At 44.7% G+C, this 27,913-nt stretch overlaps 1 protein-coding gene across 10 annotated transcripts in view; it reads left to right on the forward strand.

Moving 5' to 3' along the window:
• The window catches only part of STAU2 (staufen double-stranded RNA binding protein 2), a 320,498-nt gene extending 296,228 nt beyond the window's left edge, over positions 1-24,270 (forward strand). For all 10 annotated transcript variants that reach the window (XM_047728851.1, XM_047728856.1, XM_047728849.1 and 7 more), the window contains 2 exons: positions 21,918-22,006; positions 23,139-24,270. In XM_047728851.1, coding sequence (XP_047584807.1) covers positions 21,918-22,006; positions 23,139-23,232 — 183 coding nt within the window. In that variant the 3' untranslated portion in view covers positions 23,233-24,270. The remainder of the gene's footprint in view (positions 1-21,917; positions 22,007-23,138) is intronic.
• The last annotated feature ends 3,643 nt before the right edge of the window (positions 24,271-27,913 follow it).

Below are 27,913 nucleotides of genomic sequence, written 5' to 3' on the forward strand. Positions count from 1 at the left end.
CCAGAGGGAAGGTGGTGCTTCCTTCGGTGTTTGTCGAAGGTGCCAGCAGATCAGGTCAGAGCCGAGACCTGGCAGCAGTGGGCAGTGAGGGGGCACGAGGGAAAGGCCTCTCCATACCCCAACCAGTCAGCCCTTCTGGGCCCAACAAGAGTGAAGGCCTCTGTCCGGAGAAAGCAGTGTAACTAGGGGTGTCATGGTGTAAGATCTGCAGAGACATCAGGTCAGTCAGGAGAAGACGCTTTGTCCATTCCAATGGCCTCCCAACTGGTCTCCCTGCCACTGCCACCCTCCAGCTGTGGGCAGTTGGGTCCTTTGAAAACACAGAAGTGGGCATGCCACTGCCCCCATTACAGTTTGAAATGACACAATGGCCCTTATAAGCTGGATATTTGCTTATAAGCTTGAATTTGGGAAGAACAGAAAATTTTGATTTCTACTGTAGATTTATATGATTAAGAGGCAGCTTTAATTGCCACGATTTTTTCTCCGTTTTTGGAAGTATAAGAACCGTCAGGACAACAGAACTTATTTCCGGAATTACAGAAGAAAACATTATTTTGATTTAATCACCATACTTATTTAATGAGTATATTCTATGCAATTTTTTCTCAAATTGTCTTTAACTTTGTTTTTAAATGACCTTTAAAATAAACTGTTAAAACGTCAAAAAAAAATTCCCTTCAAAATCAAATGTTGAAGGCTCATCCCCAGTACCTCAGAATGTGACAGTGTTTAGGGAGAGGGGCTTTAAGGGAGGCAATTAGATTAAAATGGACCATTAGGTTGGGCAGACTGACTGGTGTCCCTATAAGAAGAGGAGATTAGGACACAGAGAGACACACCAGGGATGCACGTGCTCAGAAAAAAGACCATTGGAGGACACAGCGAGAAAGCAGCTATCTGCAAGCTGGGGAGCGAGGCCTCAGGAGAAACCGGCCCTGCCACCACCTTCATCTCGGACTTCAGCCTCCAGAGCCGTGCGAAGATAACCCTCTGTGGCGTGAGCCACCTGGTCTGTGGTACTTTGTTGTCACTGCAGGCCCTGCAGGACCTGCCCAGCCTAACTCTTCAGCTTCCTGGGAAGACAGGCCTCATGTCCTCTCACTGCTCCTGGAACAGCTGTGCCTCCGTGTGGGACACAAACATAAAGGCACGCTACCTCTCATTCTGGTGCCTCTGCCATTCTGGGCCCGATGTTGGATGCCTCTCTCCCACATCTCCTCATCCTCTGCAAATGCTTGGGCTGCATGGCTCCCCCGAAGACTTCCCTGTCCCCGCCAGGCTGCAGGCCCCCCTTGCGCACTACCCCTCTGCCCCCCCGCCGCCGATGGCTGGCTGCACAAGTGTCACTGACGCTCACTGTGCTCCCCACTCACATGGGGGAGGGTTGTCTTTCCTTCATCTTTGTGTTCCCAGAGCCTGGCACAGCACTTGGCACAGGCCCTGGGACCCGGCATGCAATAAGGATCAGCTAAACAAGTTTATGCAGCATATTCCAGCCAGATTGTCCTCATGCTGAAGATATTCTGGGTTCAAGGCCAGGGCAGGCCATTTACCAGCTCTGTGACCTTAGAGGAGTCCCAGGACCTCTCTGAGAAGCACGTTCATCTGCAAACAGTGGGCTCAGGTCCAGGGCAATGATCCTCCACCCTTTGAAGACCTGTGCTTTCTTTTAGCAAATGTTTAAAAAATATATATGTGGAATTTTCCCCCAAAATGATTTTTCCTAAAATGATTCTTGATCCATGAGTTCCTGTAAACTAAGATGATGTTGCCAAACTTTACTCTCTCTAGTTTAGAACTCATTGATGCTGGAGCTAGGAGGGAGAGGACTGTTTCAGAGTTTTGCCCAGGGTCCTCCCCAGGAGAGTCCCATCACTTCCCACCAGTGCTAGTACAATGTTAAGTCAGACTAGAACTGTGTTGGGAATGGGCCTCTGATCTGGCATCACGTCAGGTTCTTGGAGGGACGGTGGTGAGCCAGCGGATCCTCTTTGGTCAGTATTGCTCCCTTCTGGCAATGAGGGATGGAAGAAACTATACTCACCCTCTCTCGTTTAACTATGCCAACCTGTGGCAGGTAATAAGGCCAAAACCTGCCAAGCACATAACTTTTTTTTAAATAAAAGGTGCAAAAATATTTTATATAGCCTGTTCTTATAAACACAGGGAGACCCACTCTAGCCTCAGGTGCTCCAACAGGTTCAGCTTGAGGCAGCTGCATCAATGTCCCATCAGCAGGGCCTGCCAACCCTATAGGTGGGTCAGGTGACTGTCCCCCAAGGTAGTAGGCAACTTGGGACAATGGAGCTCTAGACCCAAGGACTCCTGAGAAGGAATCAGGGTGCTGGACTTGCTGATACTTGTTCTTCAGTAAGTCAGAAAAGATGCTTCCATATTATTTTAAGCAAATCCCTTACCTTGAACACTAATTATTTTACCAAAATATAGAAGAGGGACAGAGCTAGAACAGGCCAAGGAATCCAGATTTCTCATATCTACTTCCCATAGCAAAAAACTATCCCATGCTCAGTGTTCACACAAAACAGACTAAGGGAAGAGTGAAGGAACATGTCCATGTCCTTAGTTCTCAAACTCAAGTCAAACTCATGTGTTGTGGCAGAAATTCAGCGGCACTGCACACACGTGGTAAGCTCCTGCTCTGCTGGGTACAGGGTATAAAAACCTGAGTAAGAAGATATGGCCTATGGTTTTGAAGAGCTCCTAGTCCGCCACAGTAGATAGACAAGTAGATCATTTTAGTATAGTGTAGGAAGTGGTAGGTGTCTGCAGAGAACAGACATGTGGGCCTATTAAAAGGCTATAGGCCAGATTCCCAGAGGAGAGATGTCTCAGTTGGGTTTGGAAGAAATGCCAGTGAGGTCAAGACCGGTGAGGAGGCCATTTGGATGCAAGCAGAGATATTAGAAGGAGAAGAGCACAGAGGTAAGGAAGAACACGATGCATGTAGGGCAACTATGAGCAAGTTGAAGCTACAGGAAAAATGAAATAAGAGGAAGAAGGGGACTAGCAGAAGCTAAAACTTGGAGAGGCGCACCATCGTGAAGTCACTGGGAGTCACGCTGCCATACCCAACTCTTCCAGTGACAACAAGGAGCCACAAGAGGTTCAGATTAGAGCGACTGGACTGGATACGACCGGGTATTTGCTAAAATAATATTGGAAAAATGAAGTTTTTACTGATTTTTATGATGGTCATAACATGACCATGAATGTTGCTTTTTGTTAAAGGGAAGATTTTAACACCATAAATGAATTCTTTAAATACATCCCTCTAAATCCTGAAACTGGTATTCACTGGAAAGTCCTCTGAGATGCCCAAGGATTTTAGAGAGGGAATTGAATTTTTAGTATTCATTTTGATGCAGAGAAGTTGGAAGGTGTCAGCTGAAAGCCCCACCACTAGATGCCCTAAGTGCAGTGTTGAAGCTCATGGGACTATAATAGCATGTCCTGAGAGGGAAGACCAGTTAGGCTCACGTTTCCCAGAGGATGGTGAGATAGACCCTCTCACTTCATTTCCACATAGGGATGAAGTGTCATGCAGCCACCCAGAAGTAGGAGGAAAGAGAAAAACCATGCTAACTTCCGGTAAATATGGCTTCCCCACACGTGGAGGTGGGTGGCAGAGCTATTCTTTGAGGAAGCCCACCTCCCCTGCCAGGGGCAGCTCCTGTGCTTATCTCCCCTTCCAGGCCCTGGTGACTCAGCCTGCCTTCCTGTTCTCTTTCAGGCAGCCGTTACCCGAAACTTGTTACAACTTTTTCAGAAAGCAATTTGACAATATAGAAAATTTTAAATTTATCTTGTAGATGTATTTGCACAAATTAAATGTACAAGAATATCCTCAGGAACCTTATTTTTAAGAGCTAGAAGCAGTCTAAGTGCCTATTAGTAAGAAACTAATTAAATAGATTATGGCACAACTGTGCAGGAGAATATGATGCCTCTATTAAAAAGAAGAAAATAGGGCGCCTGGGTGGCTCAGTGGGTTAAGCCGCTGCCTTCGGCTCAGGTCATGATCTCAGGGTCCTGGGATCGAGTCCCGCATCGGGCTCTCTGCTCAGCAGGGAGCCTGCTTCCTCCTGTCTCTCTGCCTGCTTGTGATCTCTCTCTGTCAAATAAATAAATAAAATCTTAAAAAAAAAAAAAAAAGAAGAAGAAAATAGGGCCAGTTTGGGTGACATGAAAAGATGTCCGAGGTGTCTTATTATTATATTCAGAAGAAGCAGCTTAGGGATTCCATTTGAGGAAAAGACAAAAAGTCCATGAATGTATATATAAGAATATAACAAATAAAATACCTGGACAAACACAGACAAAACATTAATAGCAGTTATTTCTGGAGTGTGGGATTGGAGTTGATTGAAGGGTGAGACAATACAAGGAACTTGTCTTAACATTTAAGTATTTTTCAAAGTTTTACGATAAGAATGATTCATTTTAAAATTGAAAATGCTACTTTTTTTCAAAAAGCACTGTTCTAATTTTATTTTGTTTTTAATTTTTATTTTACTTTATTTTCAAATAGTTATAGATTCACAGGAAGTTGCAAGAGTAGTACAGAGTGCTTGTGTGTACTTTGTCCTGCAGTGGTCCTATTTTATTTATCTATGGCACAGTATCCAAGCCAAGAGGATGCTATCAGTACCATGTGTGAATGATAGGGCAATGCCAGTTTCCACACGTATAGACTCACATAACCACCACTGAGATCAGATGGAGAACTTGTCCATCTTTACCGAGATTTCCCTGGTGCTATTCCTGTACAGTCTAGTCTCACCTTCTTCCCACTCCTCCTCTCATGCCATCACTAACCCTTGGCAACCACCAGTGTCTTCTCCATCTCTATACTTCTGTCATTTTGAGAATGTTACATAAATACAATCATATAGTAAGTGAGCTTCACTCAGCCTGATGCCCTTAAGATCTATCCAAATTGTGTGGACCAGTAGTTCGTTCTTGTTTATTGTACAGTCATATTGAGTTATCCCATGGTGTGGAGGCACCAGTTTATTTAATAGCCCATCTATTGTGGGGTATTTGGGTAGTTTCCAATTGTTGACTATTACAGATGAAACTGTTATGAACATTTGTGTACAGGTTTTGGTGTGGACATAAATTTTCATTTCTCTGAGATAAATGCCCAAGAGTGTGATAGGAGCATTGTATGGTAAGTTTATGTTTCATTTTTATGAAATTGTCAAACTATTTTCCGGAGTAGCTGATCCATATTTACATTCCCATCAAAAATGTGTATGATATCCAATTTCTCTGAATCCTCTCCAGCATTTGGTATAGTCACTACTGTTTAATTTAGCTGTTTTATTAAGCTTGTGGTCTTAATGGCTAGTGATGTGGAGCATCTTTTCACACGATTAATTGCCATCTGTAAACCCTCCTTGGTGAACCATCTCTTCAAGTCCTTTGCCCATCTTCCAATTGGATTGTTTGGTTTTTACTGTTGAGTTTGAAAATCCTTTATATATTCTAGATACTAGTCCTTTAGTAGCCACACAGGGGCTGCTCTTGCTTTACCCGAAACCAAATGGAGACAGAAAGAATAAGGTTCTAGATTTTCATAATGTTCTATAGTCCTGCTTATTCACCTATAACTTCTGGCTTCCTTCTCAGTTGATAAGGAAGTCAGGTTTATCCTTGGGGAAGATTTTGGTTCCCTTTTTATTCTTGAGATTGGGGTTCACTAGAAACCCTCCACCCTATCATTTGTCATTCAGGAATCCAACCTCTCTTCCACTCAAGTGCCTTCTGAGAGGTGAAGGGTACAAGGATTTTCTCCTGTGAAGGCTTCTTGTATAAAGACACAATGAGAATTAACAAAGTTGGTGCCCCATGCCCACTGTTGGCATGTGGTCCCTGTGTCCTCTGGAAATATCTACACAGAGAGGCCATCTTCGGGAAGGGAGAAAAATCCAGGCATTTCTTGGCAATATTAGAGGATAGATGACCAGTCTTAACATCTCCAGGTTCACTCTGTTCAGGTGGCACCCCATATCCCCTGACTACAAACTGAGAATTAACTCTATGTTAGAGCTCTTGCTACAGCTACCAGAACAGATAAGACCAAATTCTACCCTACTCTGGAGACTTACAACTTAACGTGAGAAGGGAGATGTGTAGATGCCTCAGCAAGTGAGTGCAGTAACATGATACCACCACACCTGCTTCCTCTTCTCCCCGAGGCACCGCCAGATTTAGTATCCAGTGTGGAGATGGGTGTAGTCATGGAGTTAGGTGTCATAATGTCACCAGGTTCTGGTCAATGGAGTATGAGTGCTTTCATCTTCTTTCATGAAATCCTCCTACATACTGCCTTCCGTTTTATTTTCCCATCCACTGGTTGAAAGGAGAGGACCATAATGCTAGCCTAGAAGAGGGCAGAGTCACAAGATGGAAGGGGCCTGGGACCCTTCCTAGGATCCACAGCCCAGGAACACCCAATTGATCTTTTCATGAGTATTGAGATTCTGGGGGGTATTTGTTCAACAGTTAGCTTATCTTGACTAATACACAGAACACAGAAATCACAAGTCACTGCTCTCTTCCAAAGACGTCATAGAGGAGGTGCCTGATTTCCCTGGGGGCTCATCCCACACTGGATCTCAGATACCATAAGTACTACTAAACTTTTATAGATCAGGTATTGCATTGTTGCTTTTTATGCTTGTCTTCATTCATTAATTTTTCTCTTTTGAAATACCCTTTTATCTTTACTTGGCTAACAATACTAGCTACACAAAGCATGAGAGTTGCATGCTATCAAATTCCAAATGGCTTATTGCTTTTAGCACCCTACCCCCCCCCCCTTTCAGCAAATTCTTCTAGCCTTTTGATAACTTAATTTATATCCTTTCCACATATTCATCCAAAAGGCAGCTTTTAAATTCTGGCATGGTCACCCACTCTTCCTCCTGGGCTTTGATGCTACCAGATGCTAGAGCAAAAACATTCACAATATGCCTACAATCTATTTCAATATATAATTCTATCCAACTGAATGTCAGGCATTTCTAAAGAATGCTGTTGGCTGATATAATGTCCCTTGCCCAAGTTAAGGTTTTGATTTGAAATTGCGTATTGGAATGCCTTGTGTTACATTTTGCCCCCAATTTATAAATCTATCACAGATTCTCTCTCCAATCTATCTTGCCTCCTTAAAAGATTAACCGTTAAGAGTAGAGTTTAATGTGATATCTTTAGAAAGCAAATGAAGAAAAATATTTTGCTTTTGAAAGGGAATGTACCCTCAGGCAAGAGAAAAAAATTCTCTGCCTCTTAATACATGTTGGGAACTGCCAGTTGTCATGCTTACAGCTTAAGATGGATTAGGATTCCATCACTGATCATCACATAAATTCTTATACTTATAACCTTACATCTTCATCTGCAGCCAAGCAATTAGAAAAAAAAATCTTGTGTTTGGATATATTAGAATGTGTGGAGCTGTTAGAGTACCAGCAGTTTCTTGAAACAACTTAGGAGAATTTTTTACTTAAGTATTTGGCAGACCTAAAGCAGATCCCCAGAAGTATACTAAATTTCTTCTCATTTGCTGGTGGAGGTAGACGAAGAGGACCATTTGTGATCATTATTATTTAACACAAAGTCAGTCTCTTTCTTTGATTATATTGTCTAAATGAAGGTGTTTTTAGGAAATCAAGATACTAGTTTTCCTTTGAGATGATTATTTAACCATAAACTTTAAAAATTGCTTTTACTGGAGTTTCTAAAAATTTCCAAACCAAGTGTGATATTAGCAGCAATATGCTTTTCTTTCAGTGATAGTAAGAAAAAGAAGATATAATTTACTTGAACTTTATAGTGACTTTACATTTCTCTTAGTTTGAAAAAGGAAGAAACACTTTCTAGAAAAAAATTAGAGTTAATTCCAATAAAGTTCCTTCCAAAATTGCAATGATTGGTGTACAATAAATTTACAACACATGAGAACACTCACTTTGGAGACCTCTCATTATACTTCACTTTCTCCATTTAAAAGACTAACATTGGGGCGCCTGGGTGGCTCAGTGGATTAAGCCGCTGCCTTCGGCTCAGGTCATGATCTCAGGGTCCTGGGATCGAGTCCCGCATCGGGCTCTCTGCTCAGCGGGGTGCCTGCTTCCCCCTCTCTCTCTCTCTCTCTCTCTGCCTGCCTCTCCGTCTACTTGTGATCTCTCTCTGTCAAATAAATAAATAAAATATTTAAAAAATCAAATAAAAAAAATAAAAGACTAACATTTAGCACCTACTCATTCCACCTGAATAATCAGTCTTTAAACATTTAATGAATGGTAACTTCTAGGTTTCAATAAATAGGGGAAATGATCTACTCCCTAATTTCCATAGGGAACTTCTGAGAAGTAATAAAAATATATATAGGGCATGTAGGTATTCTTGATCATGGCCATTGTCTTTAATTATTTATTCATTCATTCTTTCAAATCATTAATAAATATTTATTGAACGTATACTGATTTAGGAGCAGTAAGCACTGAAAAGGAGACAGCGTGAGGAGCTGCGAGAACACCTGGCTAGGATGGGGAGGTGCAGCTCATCTAGGTCCTATGGTCATGATGAGTGACAATTGAGTAGAGACCAGATGGAGTGAGGGAGAGAGCCCATGTGAATAACTGGGAAGACAATCCCAGGTCTAGGGAAAACATGAAAATCCTTGAGACAGGAATGAACTCGGGGTGTTCTACAAAGAGGAGATATGCTGGCATGGCTGGAGCTCCGTGGGTATGGGCAGCATGGTAAGGAAAATGTAGCTGGGTTAGGGTCACCTAAGGGTTTGGATCAAATCAGAAATTGATGTTTTGTCCTGAGAGCAACCAGAAACTCCTGGAGGGTTTTGAACAGGATCTTGACCTGTTCTCATCTACATTTCCCACCTATCACTCAGGGTATATTTGAAGAAATGGCCTTATGTGAGCACAGATACAGGGAAATATGGTTAGGATGCGATGGCATGAGTCTTGCTGAGAGATGACAGTGACCTAGGCTGGAATGGCAGGAGAGCAGGTAGCAAGACATATTTGGATTCTGGATGCATTTCAAAGAGGAACCAATAGAACTTGATAACAGGTCAGATGTGGGAGGTGAGTGAGGTTGATTCCTAATGTTTTTTGTAAGAGCCACTGGTTGAATGAGGGTTACATGTCCTGGGAGAGGAGTGGTTTGGAAGATGGTTATCTTGAATTCGGGTCTTGGCAGATTTTAAATGCCTTTTACACACCTAAGGGGAGAAATCCACCGGGCAGTTGTATTTGAGAACTCTATGGCAGAAGGCCAGGCTGAAGATAGGAATTGGGGGCCATCAATGTTTATAAGGGATTTGAGTCATAGGCCTCAGTGAAATCATCTAGGGAGAGAATAATGGTAGAGAAGATAAGAGGCCCAGGGATGGACTTAAAAGTCCCGGCAAGGCAAAAGCCAGCAGTTGAGGAAACTAAGAAGAGGTTCCCAGTGACCTAAGAGGAAGCGCAAGAGGTCTAGAAGTCCCCCCAAAACCTAATCTATTAATGTTAGAAAAAAATATGAGGTTGCTGGTTAACATACATTCATGTATAGGTTCTGATGAGCCCAGTGAGTATGGGGCCCCAGCCTATCTGGGTCCCAGCTTTTACAGTGACCCTGGATTAGTCTAGCTTCAGATCTTGGCCTCACCTAAATGGTCCCCATGTTGAGGTCAGTCCTCCCTGCTGAGTCCAGCCAGGAGTCACCACTCACCGTCCCACCTAGACAAGTCCCAGCCTCTGTTGCTGGCTTGATATCCCCTCCCTCTCTACTGCTCCCCCACCACCCCACACGGGGCGTTGGAAGAGGCAGTGATCTAGCTGGGGTGTTCAGTTTCACTGTGGGGCCAAGATCTGAAGGCTTCTCAGTCATGAGAAGAGGTGGCCACAGAGGCTGGTCAGCCTGAATCCCCGAGGTGAGAAAGCTTGTCCAGGTCAAGGAACAGAAAGGAGGTGAGCACAGAGCATTTGGGGTGAAGAGAAGAGGGTACCTAGGTCCCTAAGGGTGGTGGGAGGTCTTTGCAGGTTTTCAGTGATGAGTGACTTGCCTTAGAGCACAGCTTGCTTGGAGTGGGGTGAGGGGCTCCTTCTGTCCTGCCTGATGTGGCCAGCAGAGATCCAGTGCCCCAAGAAAGCACCCAATGTAGTTGGCCCCCTTTCTTCCTGCAGCCCAACCTCCCCTCCCCCGCTTGTCTCAGTCAGGCCCTGGCCTCGCCTTCTTGGGCCCAACACCAGCTGGTCTCAGGAGAGAGCAGGGCATCAGCCCTTCACAGCTCCATGAGACTTTCAGTCCCCTGCTCAAGGAATGGTGGCTTCAAACACCAGGGTCTCTTCTCAGTCTGTAGTCAGAAGTCAGACACCGTCTCCTGTGGTTAAAATCAAGGTGTTGGCAGCATTGTGTTCCTTTCTGGAGGCTCTGGAAGAGACTCCATCTCTTGGACTTGTCTAGCTTCTGTCAGCTCCTTTCATTCCTTGCTCCACGGCCTTATATAACTCGCCCTTCCAAGCCTATAAGGTCACATCCATCTGAGCCTTCTTGCACGGTCACATGTCCCTCTCTGGCCGGCACTGGCTGAGGAACCCTGAGGTTAAAGAGGACTTTGGTTAGATGGGTCACTCCTGGCAATGTAGGCTCATTGCCCCCTACCCGGGTCCCGGTGGGGAGTAGGTCCTGGGCAGCTTTGCCATTATTCTGCATTCCACAAGACTCCCAGATCTTAAAAGATGAATCAAATACAATGTGTGAACTGTTGGGATGTAGATTCAAAAACCAACTTTAAAAGACATCTTTGAGACTATCAGGAAAAGTTTTACATAACTTGGGTATTTAGATGATAGAAAGGATTTGTTCTTAATTTTGTTAGGTGTGATCATGGCATGTGTCTTTTCTGATACCTAATTTGGAGTCCTCTGGGAAAACATGAAGATACATGAAACCAGATTGGCAAAATACTGATCATTCTTAATCTGAGTGGTAGGTGTGTGGGGGTTCAGTATATTATCCTTTATACTTTTGTGAATGTTTGGAAGAGTGAGGCTAAGGAGGCCACCAAATGCAGGATGGCCACCAAATGCCCCAAGAAAAGAAATCAGGCTTCTGCCTGCCTCACCCATTAAGGGAACCAGCAAGGCCTACAACCCACGTGCCATTACCACCTTGGACTCTATTTCGGTACAACTATAATTCAAAATTAAACAGAATTTTATAGGTTATATCGTTTAACCATCACTCCCTATTGTTCCCAAATGCCCCCTATAGCCATGCAATGCAAGAGCACATGAAATGCAGTAAAAATTATGAAATAACAAAAAACAAGAAAATAACAAAAAATAAAGAATTTTTAAAAATTATGGAATAACTATATGTCTTTTTCAATTACATACTCAAACCTAGTTGGAATTTCTGTGTAGACAGAGCAGTGTGTGCCCATGTTCAGGGGCAATGCTTCTTCTCTTTGGAGGAGAATATCAAAGAACCATCAAGTACCAAAGGAACGTTTGGGGCAGGGCAGAATTCAGGCATCATTGCTCTCCAGAACCAGGCTCTCCTTGGGTGGAAGAGACTCCCCTCTGGTCCTTTATTTCAGGATGTGCCACCTTGAAGGTCTCAGGCAAAGCCCCCATTATGGGTCTTCCCGGGGAAGGTTTCCCAGGCACTTTCTTCGTAGACCTCACACTGGCCCAGGGAAGGGGAAGCATTAGTTACAGACCCCAAAGAGGACAGAAGCCAAAACCCAAGTGATTAACATTTCAAAAAGTCACTAGCTATCATCTATAATCCTTGCAGGTAGACTGTGGGACAGGAGAACCTTCTCTCACAGGGATGATAGAGACCACCCAGCTCTGCTTTCCTGGGACTGTTTGTCCTACAGCATATGGCTACAGGTGGAGAGGCCATGGGTGGGGGTGGGATGGGGTGTGTAAAAGGAGGAGAGAGAGGCTTATAGGAGAGAAGCTTCAGAGAATGTCCTGAAGTGAGAAAAAGCAAGCAGGAGCAAGATGCCGACTCAGAGAACAGAGAGAAAACAGAAAGCAGAAATGTGTCTGTGAGTATTTGTCTGTCTTAGGGAGCTTCAGATGGAAACCAACAATCAACCAAGGAATATTCCTTGAAGATGTTCTATGAACATACTGTGCTGATCTCCAACAGGAAAATGGCTTGGCTGGCCAAGGGCTGACCAACTATTTGAGACAGGACACAAACACATTGAAGATAGCCCACAGTTCAGGGAGGCAGATGGCAAGGGCCGTCAGAAGTTCATAGGTGGGAGACAGGCTGGAAATCAGGAAAGTCCACCCTGGGAAGATGAAAGACTTCAGGAGCAAAGGTGTGGAGGTAAGGAAACTCAGATGTTTTCAGCAGACAAGAGGTAGACCCATCAGACCAGGGCAGGAGATCCATGTGGGTGGGGCTTCTGCAATGTTGGTGTGTCTCCAGGCCAGCTGGCTGGGGAGCTCTTGATAACACTGCCAGGTGTTCCTCAGGCTGGTGACTGATTTGTTGATCTGGGCGTCACACTCTGGGAAACACGCGCATAATGAAATTGCAATAAATGCAATTGTAGAGTAGAATGGGGCCAGCTGATGGATGTCAGGCCAAGGATACAGAGTGTTTTTTGGTGGCTGGAATTCTTAATGGCTTTTGATTAAGGAGTGGGTATAACGTTAGAGTTCTCTTAGGAAGAGAGATGGGTAAGCAATCTACTAGAAAAAGTAATAGAAATATATAAGAAATGGGGGCATAAGTGAACATGGAGATAGATATTGGTCTCAACAGAGAAAGGTATGGTATGCCTGGGTAGCTCAGTCGGTTAAGCATCAGCCTTCAGCGCAGGTCATGATCCCGGGGTCCTGGGATCAAGTCCCACGTTGGGCTCTCTGCTCCGTGGGGAGCCTGCTTCTCTCTGTACCCTGCTGCTCCCCCTGCTTGTGCTCTCTTTCTCTCTCTCTCTCTCTCTCTTTCTCTGACAAATAAAGAAAAATCTTTAAAAATTTTTTTTAAAAACCCACAAAAACAGAAAGGTGTGTAATAAAAGCTCTCATTTATAGTCCAGGAATTAAGCCCAAGAAGCTCAGAGAGGTATAGTAACTTGCATAGACACACAGCTGGCCTACAGTAGGGCTGGCATTTTAGTCTAGGCCTGAGAGACTGCAAGCACCATGCTCCCCACCCTTCCTTGTCAAGATGAGAGGAAGAGTAGATGAGTTTCTCTTGCTGCTTTGACCAATGACTAGACTTAGTGGGTTAACCACACAAACGCATTATCTTAGAGTTGTATAGATTAGAAGTCAGACAGGGCTCTCCCTAGCCTAAAATCAAGGCATCAGCAGTTTTTTGGTTTGGTTTTGGTTTTGGTTTGAGGGGAGAATTGGTCTTTTTGCTTTTTTGCCTTTTCCAGCTTCTAAAGACCCCCTACTTTCCTTGGCTTGTGTTCCCCTTCCTCTGTCTTCAAAACTAACAACATCACTCTGACCATTTCTTCCTAGACGTATCATCCTCTCTCACCAAAGCCAGGAAGGATTCTCTGATTTTAAGAACTCATGTGATTAGATTGGACTCATCTGAGTAATCCAGAATAATCTTCCCATCTCAATGTTTATACTTCAATCTCATGTGCAGAACCACTTTTTCCCATGTGAGGTAACATACGCACATTCTGGGGGTGAGGACATGGACATTTCTTGGTGGAGGGGGGAGGCATCATACTGCCAAGCACGAGTGACACTGCTGCCACTCATGGACACCTGCCTTTGCACCCAGCAGCATGTTGTGGTAACGTACCATTACAGAGGGGACTTTTTGTTGAATAACGCAGGAATTTTGAAAGGAATGATGTCGGTAGAACAAAACCAGCGTGATTAGAGTAGACATGGCATCATGGATACCACAGCTGATGTCCGTCCTAAACACACACGAACATTCCTCAGCTCTGTCAATCCTGCCTTAAGCTTGACTCTGTATCATTGTCAAGGCTGACATGGATCACCCAATGTAAGAGCCTGACCACCCAACATAGAAGATGCCTAAGTCTGTAGTCTAAGTGCCCAAGTTTGTACCAGTTTCCCTAATTCTAGAGTCAAAATTCCTGTTCTCTGCTTTGGTAGATTGCCTAAAACTTGTGTGTCTTCAGACCACCACCTGCCTTTTTTGTTGTTGTTTTTTGTTTTTTTACAGTAAATAGCCATCATCTAAGCAGGCTGACATCCCTTTGTCCCAACAGTAAGCCATTCATAAAGTACCAATTTTATGGAAATGACACGAACCCATAGGACTGTGTGAGCATAAATAAAAAGTTCAGGCTCTATGAAACCGTTAGAATCAGGGCAGCAAATGGTTTAATTTAAGCTCAGGGTAATCCTTTTTCATTTTCTTTTTTTTTTCTTTTTTTTTTTTTATTTGACAGAGAGAGATCACAAGTAGACAGAGAGGCAGGCAGAGAGAGAGACAGAGGGAAGCAGGCTCCCTGCTGAGCAGAGAGCCCGATGCGGGACTCGATCCCAGGACCCTGAGATCATGACCTGAGCTGAAGGCAGCAGCTTAACCCACTGAGCCACCCAGGCGCCCCTTTCATTTTATTTTTGAAGTCCTATCATTGATTCATCTGCAATGTGGTAGACTGAGGATCCAATTTAGAATTACAATTTTCTCTCTTTGGTATCTTTTATTTTAAAGAGAGAGAGACTTGTGTTTTGTTACAGACCTTTCAAAGCCAGAAAATGATAACTTTGGGATGTTAAAATTCACATTCTAGGGGCAATAATCCTTAAGCTTACGGAAGAACCTGCTGGTTTTCAGCCACTGAAAGGATTCAGTAGAGAGCCAGTCTCGAAGACGGTTGGGATGAGAAGTTGGGGGAGTCCTCAGCTGCACATAAAGACATTTGCCGTTTTCTCATTTTCTCATTTAAGAAGACCTATTTAGTGAGCTGCGCATATGACCACTGTGTGCATTTTGAGAGGAATCTAGCCATTAGAGCTGCTCCCAGGAAGAGCTCCACATGAGCAAGCACTTCGGGGGGAAAAGGCAAAACAAAACAAACCTTGAACACTGACTTAAAAATGAAGGCCACGTTCAGGCATGTGTGACTGCCTCGACTTTAATAGAAACAACCTGTTTCTGGGATTCAGAACGTAAAATTGGTGGGAAAAATGTGAAATGAGGAGGAAAAAAAAGGAAATAAAAGAATCCACTAGACACTGCGTTTAAACACCACAAGAAGAACAGTGTGTCATAAAAGGATGAGCTAAAATTCTCATTTTTGCTAACGAGGACCATTGTTGTCTCTCAAAAAATGTTTTAATGCTGTTACATTAAAATGTAACTTGAAGAAGAAAGCAGGAAGAACAGGCACTGGTTTCAACACAATTTGCTCATTGCTGATTAATGAGAGGAAAGTTAGAAATTGCAGAAATGGCTGGGAAGTCTCACCTCCATTGTGCGGACATAACAGACACACACACACACACACACACACAGGCGCACGTGCAAGCGTGCAAACCAAGACCAACAAACAGGCATGGAAAGTATCTTCCTGGCATCTTGTTTCTGGCATTGCTATAACTACGCACAAAACAAGTGATCCATGAAATGGTAGCGACATCTGTTCAAGAACCTGTGGGGCTTTCCTCATAAAACAGTTGTAAAATCTGTTGGGGACCAAAATATTTCTACGTATCTATGTAGATGCTTTCTTTTAAGGGAAACACACACACACACACACACAAATGGATACAAGTGTTGAGCTTAAAAGACAGGAATAAGAAAAGGAAATGTCATCCACTTCTTTAAAATGATTTTTAAAATTTTTCTCCTTTCAAACCAAGCTACATGAATAGCTTTGAATATACCTTTTTTCCTTTTTTCTTTCCTTTTCTTTCTTCCTCCTCCTCTTCTTCTCCCCCTCCCCTCCCCCTCCACCACCAGTCCTCCTCCTCCTGCCCCCCCGCCGCCTCCTCCTCCTCATCCTTCTTCTTCTTCTTTTTTGGAATCCCAGAACACATAAATGGTCATAAAGCTAAAGTTCGAGATTCCGCTTGGTAGACTGCAGTAACATACTCATGGATGCTGAGCGAGTTTGTTTTGATTTGGTAGGAAACATTTTCTGACCTTGGAAATGAAATCATTGAGTTGTCTATTTGTCTGTGGCTGGAGTCGCATGGAGGATTCTGGGTACTTACGTTAGTGCATCTTTGAAATTCTCAAATCCACGGTGTGTGGGAAGTTACACAACTTGGATTTAAGCATCATTTCAGGATGTTCCTCATTAAGCACCCAGATTTGCCTCCTTCCCACGATTCCCCAGCATTAGTTCACAGGGATCACACAGCAAACCATCCAGGCTGAGGGGGTGAACCGAGACAGGAAGGGCCTCTTCTTCTCTATTTACCCTCTCAGTAGCTCTGTACTCAGGCTTTAGATGTCTCTCCAAATGAGAGTTATTTGATTTTGCCCTCACTCCAGTGTCCTTTACTATTATGTAGCATTTTTATAATCTGTTCTTACTTTTTTTTTAAACAACGGGCCTCTAGCAAGTAACAATTTATTCTGTTGGAATAGTTTAAACGTGGAGATTTTGTTGATTTTACCATTTTCTGGACAGATTTGGCTGTGCGTAGGAAAATGTTTTTGTGGACTGTTCACTTTCAGCATTTGTTCACAAAGTCATTCCATTATACATTGTTCTTTGGAATGATTGATAATTGAGCCTTGCTAAATGAAGGGGGCTATTTCGGGCATTGCTGCATTATCGTATTCTGGGAGCTGATTTGCTGTAGAAAGTGAAGCACGCCCATCTCCCAGATGGCATCTTTTCATCTGTAAAGTATCCTCTCTGGGAAAGTGGTGGCTGATGAATTGGGGGTAGGGTGGGAGCTCCCCAGCTGAGCTCATGGACCAGTGGGAGAGGAAGCAGCGGGGCCAGTGTTCTGTTAGGACCTGTGGGAGGAGGCACCTGGTCGACAGCCCCTGCCCATCTCAGCTTTCCTAAACATAGTTGGCTTATCGCTCTCTATAAGTCACTGCCGAGCCCTCCGTCCTTTCTCTGTCCGTTCACCTTTGCAATCCCAGCACCTCCTATTGCTGCAGGACCCTACAGCCCAGGGGCCCAGGCAAACCCTGCGGCTTGTTTTTCCCTCCTTCGGACAACCCCACGGAGGTGAGGAATGAACCTTCTCAGAACAAGAGAGGGGAGGGGAGGCAAATAAAGTGAGCAAGACTTAGTACCCTCGAGAATGTTAAGAAATGACAGTCAAGTTACCTTGTTGGGGAGTCGTGGGGTAATTCTAAGTGACAAAATAATTCCCATAGCAATTTAATTTTAGCCCAAACTACAAGAGTCAGAGAAGCGCTGAAAGAGCCCTCAGAAGTCAGCCTAGGGACCACAAGAAGGCTGGAGACTGGCAGCTCTCTGTGTTCCCCACAAGACAACAAACCCCTTCTCTAGAAAATGGGGATAATTATATGAGCTGACTTCCAGTAACTATTGTGGGGAATAATTAATAGAATGAGTATGGAGGAAGGAATAAGAGTGAGCTGGTAATAATAAATATTGGAAAAAGTCATGCTGAAATTGGCTAGGCTTGAAGGAATTGAGGGGATGTGGTCAAGAATGTGCAAATCTGGGTTCAAATCTCTGCTCTGCCATTCGCTACCCGTGTGACCTGGAGTAGGTTACTGAATTCCTCCTGGGGAGGACCCGCCTGCGGGGCTGTGGGAACACCTGCTGTCACTCAGGTAAAGGCCCCCGTCTCATGACTATGGCAGAGTGATGTTCATCAAATGGTAGCTATTGCTGTTTACAGAGAAGATAAATCACCTTCATTGTCTTTTTATAAATTAGTAAGAAGTCCTCTCCTATTTATAAGCAATTGTATTCAGGGTTATCAATAAGATGTGGGTTGAATTATCTCATCAGATAAATAAGGGAATGTTATTTGGAAGCCTTTAAGCATACCTTGGGAGGGAAGAAGCCACGCAAGAATTCTGAAAATCTGTTCGTGGCATTGAGTGAAAGAGCACGCCGCCATTCCAGCCTTCAGTACATTCTTTGAGTGATGACAGGCATTTTGAAAGTTCACGGGGACCTGCTTGACATGTTGATAAAATCATCCAGGAGGTTTTGCAAGAGCTAAAACACCGAACCTGCTCCCTGAGACCTGGCCTGCGTCTCCTGTGTGCATCTCCTGTTGGATGGAACAGAGCAGGTGTCACTGGCTCCTGGACTTAGTGGAGCAGGACGTTTGATTCTGGGCATTCAGGCAGCAAGTACCCCAAAACAACTATGGAAAATGAGCTACAATTAGGCTACGAATGACTTTTGAAAATTGTTTTTAAAGTTGTTTTTGATTGCCATTTTGACCTCGTTGGGAGTAAAACAGGACCGAGAAGCCCTGGCGCTCTTATGTGTCTCATGCAGCAATATCACATGGCCAGTTTAAGTTTGGGGGTACTGAACAGCCCTCCACAATAGTTCATTTGGGAAGAAATTGATAAAAACTAGCATTCCTGACAATAATTCACATACTACAGGATCAGAAAAAAGAGTGGTCTAATCGTTCAAAATTGTTGAATATACCAAGACCTGTAAGTTCATTAATACCCTCCCCATAAAGTCAGGCTATCTGGAAAGGTCAGGCATGGACTGGTCTGGAGAGCTTAGGAGTGAGTGGGCCCAGTGCCTCACCCCATACACATATGTGTGAGGCAGGCCTCCAGAGCTCAGGCTCATGTAACAAGCCCTTGGGAGTATGCACACCCATGGGGCTGTTCACAGCAAGGCACCTAGGAAGTCCATGTAGCACCCCAGCATTTCAAGACTGGGAAGGACCTCAGCTGTCACTTAATTGAATGAATCTCAACGAAAGCCAAATCTGGCTGCAGACTTCCTCTGGGGGAGGGGAGTTGTCCAAATCTGGATCTTTTCAGAGTCAGCTTAATTTTTGAAAGCCACCAAAATTACTCAAAGCCAAATCCAGTGACTAGAGTACATGGTCAGGATGGACAAATGAAAAGAAGGTGGGGCCATAAGATGACAAAACTGGTTTGCTTGAGTGCCCCACAAAGTGGTTCTGAGAAGTTAATTCCAAAATCACCTAGAGGAACACTACTGTGGTCACAACCTCTCTGAGGGTAGAGGGAAAGCGCCTGTCAGGTATTTATTATTTATTTGTTTGTTTGTTTGTTTTCAGCTCAGAGCTTTAAACATGTGCCTGCGCTTTGGCCTAGAAATTCAATTTCTAGGAATTTATCATAAGGAAATTATTGAGATGGTACACAAAAATTTTAACCATCCGAAAGCTGGATGCTGGGGCGCCTGGGTGGCTCAGGGGGTTAAGCCTCTGCCTTTGGCTCAGGTCATGATCCCGGGGTCCTGGGATCGAGTCCCACATCGGGCTCTCTGCTTCAGCGGGGAGCCTGCTTCCTCCTCTCTCTCTTCTGCCTGCATCTCTCCTACTTGTGATCTCTGTCTGTCAAATAAATAAATAAAATCTTAAAAAAAAAAAAGACAGGGGCGCCTGGGTGGCTCAGAGGGTTAAGGCCTCTGCCTTCGGCTCAGGTCATGGTCCCGGGGTCCTGGGATCGGGCCCCACGTCGGGCTCTTTCCTTGGTGGGAAGCCTGCTTCCTCCTCTCTCTCTGCCTGCCTCTCTGCCTGCCTGTGATCTCTCTCTGTCCAATAAACAAATAAAATCTTTAAAAAAAAAAAAAAAAGACAAAAGAAAGCTGGATGCGGCTTTAATAACAGCTTCAATATTGGGAGTGTCCGAAATGTCCAACGGTAGGAACTGGCTAAGTAGAAGAGGACATATCAAGTCAACAGTCTGGGCAGTCAGGCAAAATGATGCCATTGACATTGTCTCTATTGACTTGCAAAACTGCTAGTGTTCAATGGAAAGAGCAGGTTATAAAACAGTGTCAAGATATGATCTAGGTGAAAGCATGTGCATATGGGGAAGAGATAGGAAAGCACATGGAAACATTGCAGCAAGTGGTAAATGGGTGGGTGGGATGGTGACTATTTCCACATTTCTTTTTGGCTTATACCCATTATGATTGTCCTGTAATGAAAACTATTTTTATAATACAAAGGTAATAAAAGGAAACATCACAGGAGAAAGAGGTTCTACTTTGCTTAAGGAGGAATTATGATGGACCTATATTCGTTTGTGAGAGTTCTCATAATGAAATTCCATAAACCGAGCAGTTTAATCAACAGCAAAGTATCTTCCCACAGTTCTGGAGGTTGGAGGTCTGAACCCAAAGTGTTGATGGTGTTGGTTCCCTCTCAGGGCGGTGAGGGAGACTCTGTTCCAGGCCTCTCCATAGTGTCTGGCAGTTTGCTGGTGATCATTGATGTCCTTTGGCTTTGTTTGTATCATTGCAATCTCTTGCCTCCATGTGCTATTCTCCCTGTGTGTGTGTGTCCACACCCAGAGTTCCCCTTCTTAGACGGACATTGGTCATAATTGGATTTGGGCCTACCCTGTTCCAGTAGGACTTCATCTCCCTGAAAACTGCAATGACCCTATTTTCAAATAAGGCCACAATTTGAAGGTATTGGGGGTCAGAACTTCAATATATAGATTTTTGGGGGGAGGGGTACAATTCAACCAGTAATGGTATCCCAGTGAGAGAGCCACACTTCTACCCAACTGGAAAGAGCGCTTACCTGCCACCTAGGCCTCTGTCAGCCTGCTGTACGGCTTGAGCAGGGGCCCGGACGAGTGGGGTCCAGCACTGACATCCCTGCTTGATTCTCCTGTAAACCTGAAACTCCTCTAAAGGAATTACCTTATTACCTTAAAAATTAAAATCAGAAACTGTATTACGAATAATGACGTTTACAAGGGATCACACACTTAGCTACCCCAAAGGGGCCCTTGGCAGATAAATGTTTGGGAAATGGCAAGGGTTAGTTAGCCCTTTCTTAAAGGCAGTTGAAAAGACACAGATGACCAAAGTGTGACCCAGCGGGATATGGAGGATTCAAACAGCCCCAGCCGCTCACACCTATCTCAGACTCAACAAAGCCCTTCTAATGGAGCTTTAAAGTGGTGCCGTGTGGGGGAGGGGAAGAAGAACCAAATTCTTACTCGAAGAAATAACAGTTTGGAACGTGCACAAGAGTGTCAACAAGTTATGTAGATCTTATCAGCATCGCATTTTTGGTGCCTCCCAGCTATCCAGCGAGGCTCCGCCAGCCTGTCAACACCCTTCAGCGTCCCACGCATGACGGGCGAATCAACACCTCGGGAGGCTCTGCTGTGGCCAGGCCTGCCTCCCCGGGGCCCCGAGGAGCGCACATTTTCTCCCTCCTCGCAGAATACCATCCTGCCACCCCCTCGGTATGCATGAGTGTCTTGGGTCCACTTATCTGCTCACCTCCCGTGACTTGGTGAAATATAAAATGGAACAAGACCTTCATGCTAACTTTGGGAAGAGTACCTCGGCTGGGGAAATCTGATGGGCTCACCTCGGAAGGGTAGTTTCGGTAATGTGAGGAGAAATTATGCAAAGTCGTTGTCAGACTGCAAGAGGCTTAAACTACATGTTTTTACATTTGCAGATAAAAGCTCTGTGACTTAACAAAATCGCGGATGAGGGACAGGGCATGAGACTGTGGGGGTTCCTCTCCCCACCTCCTCCCTCTACAGACGTAAAACCTTCCTGGTATATACATTGCTCCATGATAATATAGCCTTTCAGATGTAATTTTGCTAAATGATGCAAAAAAATATTTATTTAGACCAATGAAAATGATAGTCTTAAGTATACATCCCGGATCTCTTTTACACTTACCTGTTTATTAACGTTGAAGTCAGTGAATGGATCTCCTTGTTTGTGTGTTTGTTTTCATTTCTAGGCAGCTTTAAGTGCCTTGAAACAGTTTTCTGAACAAGGACTGGATCCAATGGAAGGGGCAATGAATATTGAAAAAGGTTCTCTTGAAAAGTGAGTAACTCTTCTGCTGTATTCTTACATTTCTAATTTTGTAACTGTACAGAAAAATGAGATATCGATGACACTAAGGTTAAAAGAACCCCTCAGGACAATGATATCTGTATCTTACAAAGTTATTCATAACACAATTAAATGTAAATGAATGAGAAACAGTAGCATATAGGGTCATTTTCCTTTCCCATAAGATGTCCGTGAAAGTTTTAATCTACTAACTGATCATTATTTCTGCATTTTAATGCCTTTGTTGGAAAAATTTATGTGAGTTTTGCTGACTACAGAGACTTGCACAACTCTTAAAACATCGGTTTGGCTTCATACCTTTGAGCTTTCTTCTATCTAAACCACTTTCCAAGGTTAGGATTTTCACACTCACCCCTGCTAAGCCATGGGCACAAGAGAGAGAGGAAAGAAAAAGCAGCCCAGACGAGGGGTTTCCTCCCCTTGACTGCATTTTGTTTCTCGTAGTGTTGTAGAGACACAAGCAGACATTGCCACCCAAGCGTGGCTCCCAAGGGCCGCAGGGCGAGAAGGCAGCTGGAGCAAGTATTTCTGAATCCAGCTCATAGCCTTTTTATGATACTGAACATCGGGCCTTACCTGAGAGCCTAAAGTTTAGGTCTTTCTCAGAGGCCCAATTTACACTAGAGAATCAGAAACCAATTGCATTACTGTAGTAGAATCCGAACTCTTTCCAAACCATTAATAATTGCAAGTGAGATTTCCAAACACACAGAAGAGGAAATAACATTTTTGAGAATGGAAAAAAAAAAAAGATAACCCAGGAAGTAAAAACAAGATATATCGATCCTTCTAGTTAACAACCAACAGCGCTTGGTCGTTGGTCGTTAATATGTAAACGGGGAGAGCGTGAGAAGAACACATTTGGTAAACAGACCTGGCATTTTAAGTTGTCTATAGATTGGCAACCATTTATAAGCTAATTTAATCAAAAACATTTCCACATGATCTCATCAGTAGACTATCTGAACATAAATATTGTTGTTTCACTTTAAAATGTCACTTTCGTGGTGACCTTTGAATCCTGTGTGCCATCTGCTAATAAACATGTCTGGAGACGTGCAACCCTGGGCCTTCAGCTCTTGTTAATGTATTAATCTTCCAGACAAGCCCAGCATCTGGGAGAGAAAGCGGACAATAACCAGACACACCCGGGCTCCATCGCTCAGGACTGCAAGAAATCAAAGTCGGTCATCTAGCAGCTCCCAGGACCGCGGCTGCCACCACATCCTTATAAACCTGTCAGCACGCATGAGGGTGTCTGTGTTCAAGGAAATGAATGACTAATACCATTATTTGAGTCTTATGTGAAGACAACACTATTCTAACACAAGCGATAATATGCATAGTACTGTTTACTCAACCGGGGGGGGAAAATAAAACTTTGAGCATCTCCCTTGGAACCTGAGATCAGATCATAACTCATTTGCCCAGAGGCAGCAGAAATCTGATCCTGCTACTGGAGCTTAAAATAACAATTAATGAGAAGTGTTAGAAACAGAGGTAAAAATTTTAAAGGATTAATAGGGAAATTGGGTTTGGTTCTGTTGTTAGGATTGTTTTTTGTCGTGGCGCTTGTGTTCAGTTCTATTCTCTCTCTCTCTCTCTCTCTCTATCTCTCTTGTTTTTAAATAATGCTTGATGATTCAGAGATTAACCCATGACGTGCTGTGGAATGTGATGGTCGTTGTCTTCATATAGAGTCACACGGTTCCTCTTTTTCTGCCGATATTTGTAATCTTCATCCTGTATCCATAGGAATAACTTTTAAGGCGCACACCTCAGAGATGTATGCAAGCAAACGAGGTTGGAATCAGGTCCGATATTTTATTTAAAATATGAAATAATGTTAGGAACAACTAGTTTCAGTATACTCGAGGACTTCAACAAAAACAACCAGTTGTGGGTCTGGAGCTCCATCGGTCCTATAGCCACTGAGGAGGCGTCTGGCCTCCACAAACCATTTCTCTGGGTTCCACGTTCTGCCGTGGAAATCGCACCCACCCTCATCCGTGTGTCGTAGCCACTCACTGTTTTGCATCGAGCGCGTTCTTAACCGCCTCTGGACTTGGGACGGTGAGTGGGATCAAACTAAATCATGTACATGGCGGGGAAGGGACAGCCCGTCGGAGGAGCCGTCACCGTCTTGCCAGCTTGTAGCCAGCCACGCTCTGGACCAGCATGTTGGAATCCGGCGTGTAGCGAATGCAGTAAACATTGGTCGGTTTCTGTGTGAAGTGTTGTCATTGTTGTTCTTTCGTTCCCTGGCTCTCCTCTCTTAACTCTCACCTCGGCGAGCCCCGTCCCCAAGGCCGCCACCCAGCCTCCTCAGCCCATGATGGGGGGAGGGGGGAGGGGGGAGGGGAGCGGCGCCCTGGTGGCCTCAGCCGGCGTCCGGGCCCCTCGCGCCCCCGTGGGGCCGCCTCCCGGGTGACTCGGAGCCGGCTTCCCAGCCTGACCACGTCACCTCATTGTTCAGCCTTTCTCCGTATTGATTCGCCCACGTTGTGCAATGAGAAAACACTCGATGGCCTCACGGCTCGACCCAACATGACAAGAGGAATATAATTATGTAAGATTTCATAAGCAAAACCACCACAAATCATGATCGGGCTGACTCACACGCGACTGGAGAATAAACAAACAGCAACATAAGGAAATAACTCGAGGGTTGTTTTTAATGATTCCCATGTGGGGAAGTCCGCCAGTATTGGGAGGGCTGGGTGCCCTTGGAGGAAATGGGTCTTGTTACATAAAGCTGGGTCCTTGTGGAAATAACAGCGCGTTTGTAAAGTTGGGGGGGGGTCACAATAAGCCAAGCTGAGCAACACGTCCTACTGCCTAGCACCAGGGTGCAGAAGGCCCTGGATCCTTCCCTTAGGAGGGACGGGCCGTCTCTTCGGCTCTTCCTTTCACCCGAGGCTTAGGCCCTCGGCTGGGTTGGTCGGGGAGGGCAGGGGGACGGGCCTGGACACAGCACTCCTTCAGGCCGGGTCTTCAAAGTGGATCTTCAGTTTACCAAACACAATATACAGGGACTACCTCCTGCAGCCCATGGTCAAGAACAACACCAAGGGCCCAAGGCTGTCAGGGTTGTTGGAGAGTGGTGAGCCCAGGGAACAAACAAGCTCATGGGTTCTCACCACCCAAATACTGGAAACCTTAAACAGTCACCCTCAGAGCTGAGGTATCCCTAACACACCAGGGTGGTGGTGGGCATGGTGGGGTGGGGTTGGGGTGCAAATTTGCATAGGACCTCAACGTTAATGGTGGGGTAATGATCTAAAAATTTCATCCCATCTACCTGCTTGAAGAGCCTGGGCAAGCTTTTAGATATCGCGCCCCCTCCCCCACAACACAGCACTGTCTGGGAACCTTTCGGGTTTTCTTTGGGTTGGATTAGCAATGCAAATATTGGGTGGCCTGCAGACCCTTCCAGGAACCCACTAGGATGCTCCAAGCTCATTCCAAAGCACAATGTTATATATCATTAGAGGGGAAACCATTAAGTAGATTTATTGAAAGAATGTTTCTTCGGCACAACGAGATCTTTTTGATGAAAAATGGAACTCATTATTCTTTAAAGGACACAGATTGACTTATCTCCTTTATCAATTACAGTGTCTGCTTTCAGCTTTTCTCAATCAGCAATGGGCTTTGTAGTCACTTCCCAGTGCTGAGGCCAATGTGCTTTATGAGAAAGCTTTGTTTTTACATTTTAATTGGAAATATAATATTGCACTTTGGAACTCTGACCATCCCTTTCCAGTACAACTTGCCAAAGATCGATGGTGAGACACCACCAACCAGGCTGCCACAAGATATTCCTCCCTTTCCTGGAGTGATGTATCCGAGTCGTCCTAGCGTTCTTCTCCCCAGCCAACCTTCTCAACAGTGAGTTTTGTTGTTGTCGTCCGTAGCTTCCAACAAATTCCTGCACCATAAAATAAGGCTAGCTAGCAGAGTGAATGCCAGTCCACACTCCCAGATACATTCCTACATTTCCATAATCACAGATACGCGACTCCTGACGAGGAACCTTGTAACACATGGTTCAAAGCAAAGACTTCCTTACACTCTGTCAAGCCCACTGTCTATTTCTGGCAGACACCACCCAAGTTCAATCTCACCTTGCCAAGACTCATTTAAAAATTATCTCGTTAGGGAAGCTCTCCTCTATGTTCTAACTTCTTAACATAGCTCAAAGCTCCCTTGGATCCCCAGTGCACTCTGATGTATGCTGGGAATGCAGAAAATAAATAAACAAATGAAACTACTTCCCCCTGAAGGACCCACATTCTAGCTGGAGGAAAAGACCCACAAGGAAATGAACACAGAGAGTGGAGCATTTTGTTCTCACAACCATCGCACTGGGGCTCAGTATTCACTTGCTTGTCCCCATCAGTCACTTTTTCCCTCGCCCGTATTACATACTTTGGGCTGCGTACTCTATGCAGGTGACACTGTCGAAAAGCCACTGTCTGCTTTCCCTCTAGCAGTATTATCTTATCTCTCCTCCACAGCCCACAGCCCACAATGTCCACGGACAGTCCCCACCCTCCAGCCTCAAACGTACATACAGCAGATGAAGAAGGTCTTTAAGATGCCCTCCCTACACTCAGGAGACAGACCACCCCCAACCATATCTGCCGGCCTGGGAACAGTGCCGCCCACTTGGGTATGTAAATGTTTATTGAGCAGATGAACGACCCTAAAACCCCTGCCCTGATGGATTTGTGGGTCTAACTGGATCAGCAGTGACCTGGACGGAGAAGTCTGGCCTCTTGGATGGAGTCTCCTGCCCTGGAACAAGTTCCAGTTGCCCTTCTGTGAATGTGTAGACTTGTCGAAGTCATTTAACGTCTTCAAGTTTCAGCTTCTCATCCAAAAACAACAGGGGCAAGAATATGCCAGAGTCTGTGGCCTACTTTTTAAATGTGCACAAGTTGTGAAAGTAAATACAATCTTTCAGTCAGATTCAGTGGGTAGTAGAGAAAGAGCCAGAGCCTTAGAGTCAAGTGCCCAGAGACCTGGTTCAGACATAGATGGGACCCTGGCAAGGGATCTAGCTTTCTTGAGCCCCAGTTTCCACATCTATAAAATGATGGCCCCTAAGAGCATTATGCTCTAAATTTATACTACCATTCATACCTCTATTACTAGTGGTATGCCTATATTCAAATTTGACTTCTAATGTGTGGATTTTTTTTAAAGATTTAATTTATTTATTTGACAGAGAGAGAGACAGAGAGATCACAAGCAGGCAGAGAGGCAGGCAGAGGGGCGGGGGGAAGCAGGATCCCTGCCGAGCAGAGAGCCTGATGTGGGGCTCGATCCCAGGACTCTGGGATCATGACCTGAGCCGAAGGCAGAGGCTTAACCCACTGAGCCACCCAGGTGCCCCTAATGTGTGGATTTTTAATCAAATACCTGCAAGGAAAATACCACCGTTCTGCCAATTTGGAGTCTGTTGGTTGTAAGCTGTAGAAACCTATTCAAACCAGCAATGGGAAGCTTGTTTTAAAGGTACAGCGGTGTTTCACAGAACCTAAGGGCAGAAATGCAGACACAAACTGGAGCCAGGAAGTAGAAGGCTGTGGGGAAACCAGGAAGCTCTCTTTCTCCCTGCCTCTTAATTCCCCTCCTCCCTCTGAATGTCTGAATCATCTCTCTCCACACCAGCTCCTGCTTCTTAAGTACACATATCAGAGAACATGGCTACAAAGAGGACCCAAGTTAACAACCACCTGAAGAACAATGAATCCCTCTTTGGATTTCATTCCTTAAATCAAAGGAAGGAACCCCTGATTGGCCCACTTTGGACCAGGTGTTCACCTCTGGCTCACATTATACAAATATGGCCGCCTCATTCTACCCCTG

The sequence above is a fragment of the Lutra lutra genome, chromosome 4 (assembly GCF_902655055.1).
Source record: "Lutra lutra chromosome 4, mLutLut1.2, whole genome shotgun sequence".
Classification (NCBI taxonomy): domain Eukaryota; kingdom Metazoa; phylum Chordata; class Mammalia; order Carnivora; family Mustelidae; genus Lutra; species Lutra lutra.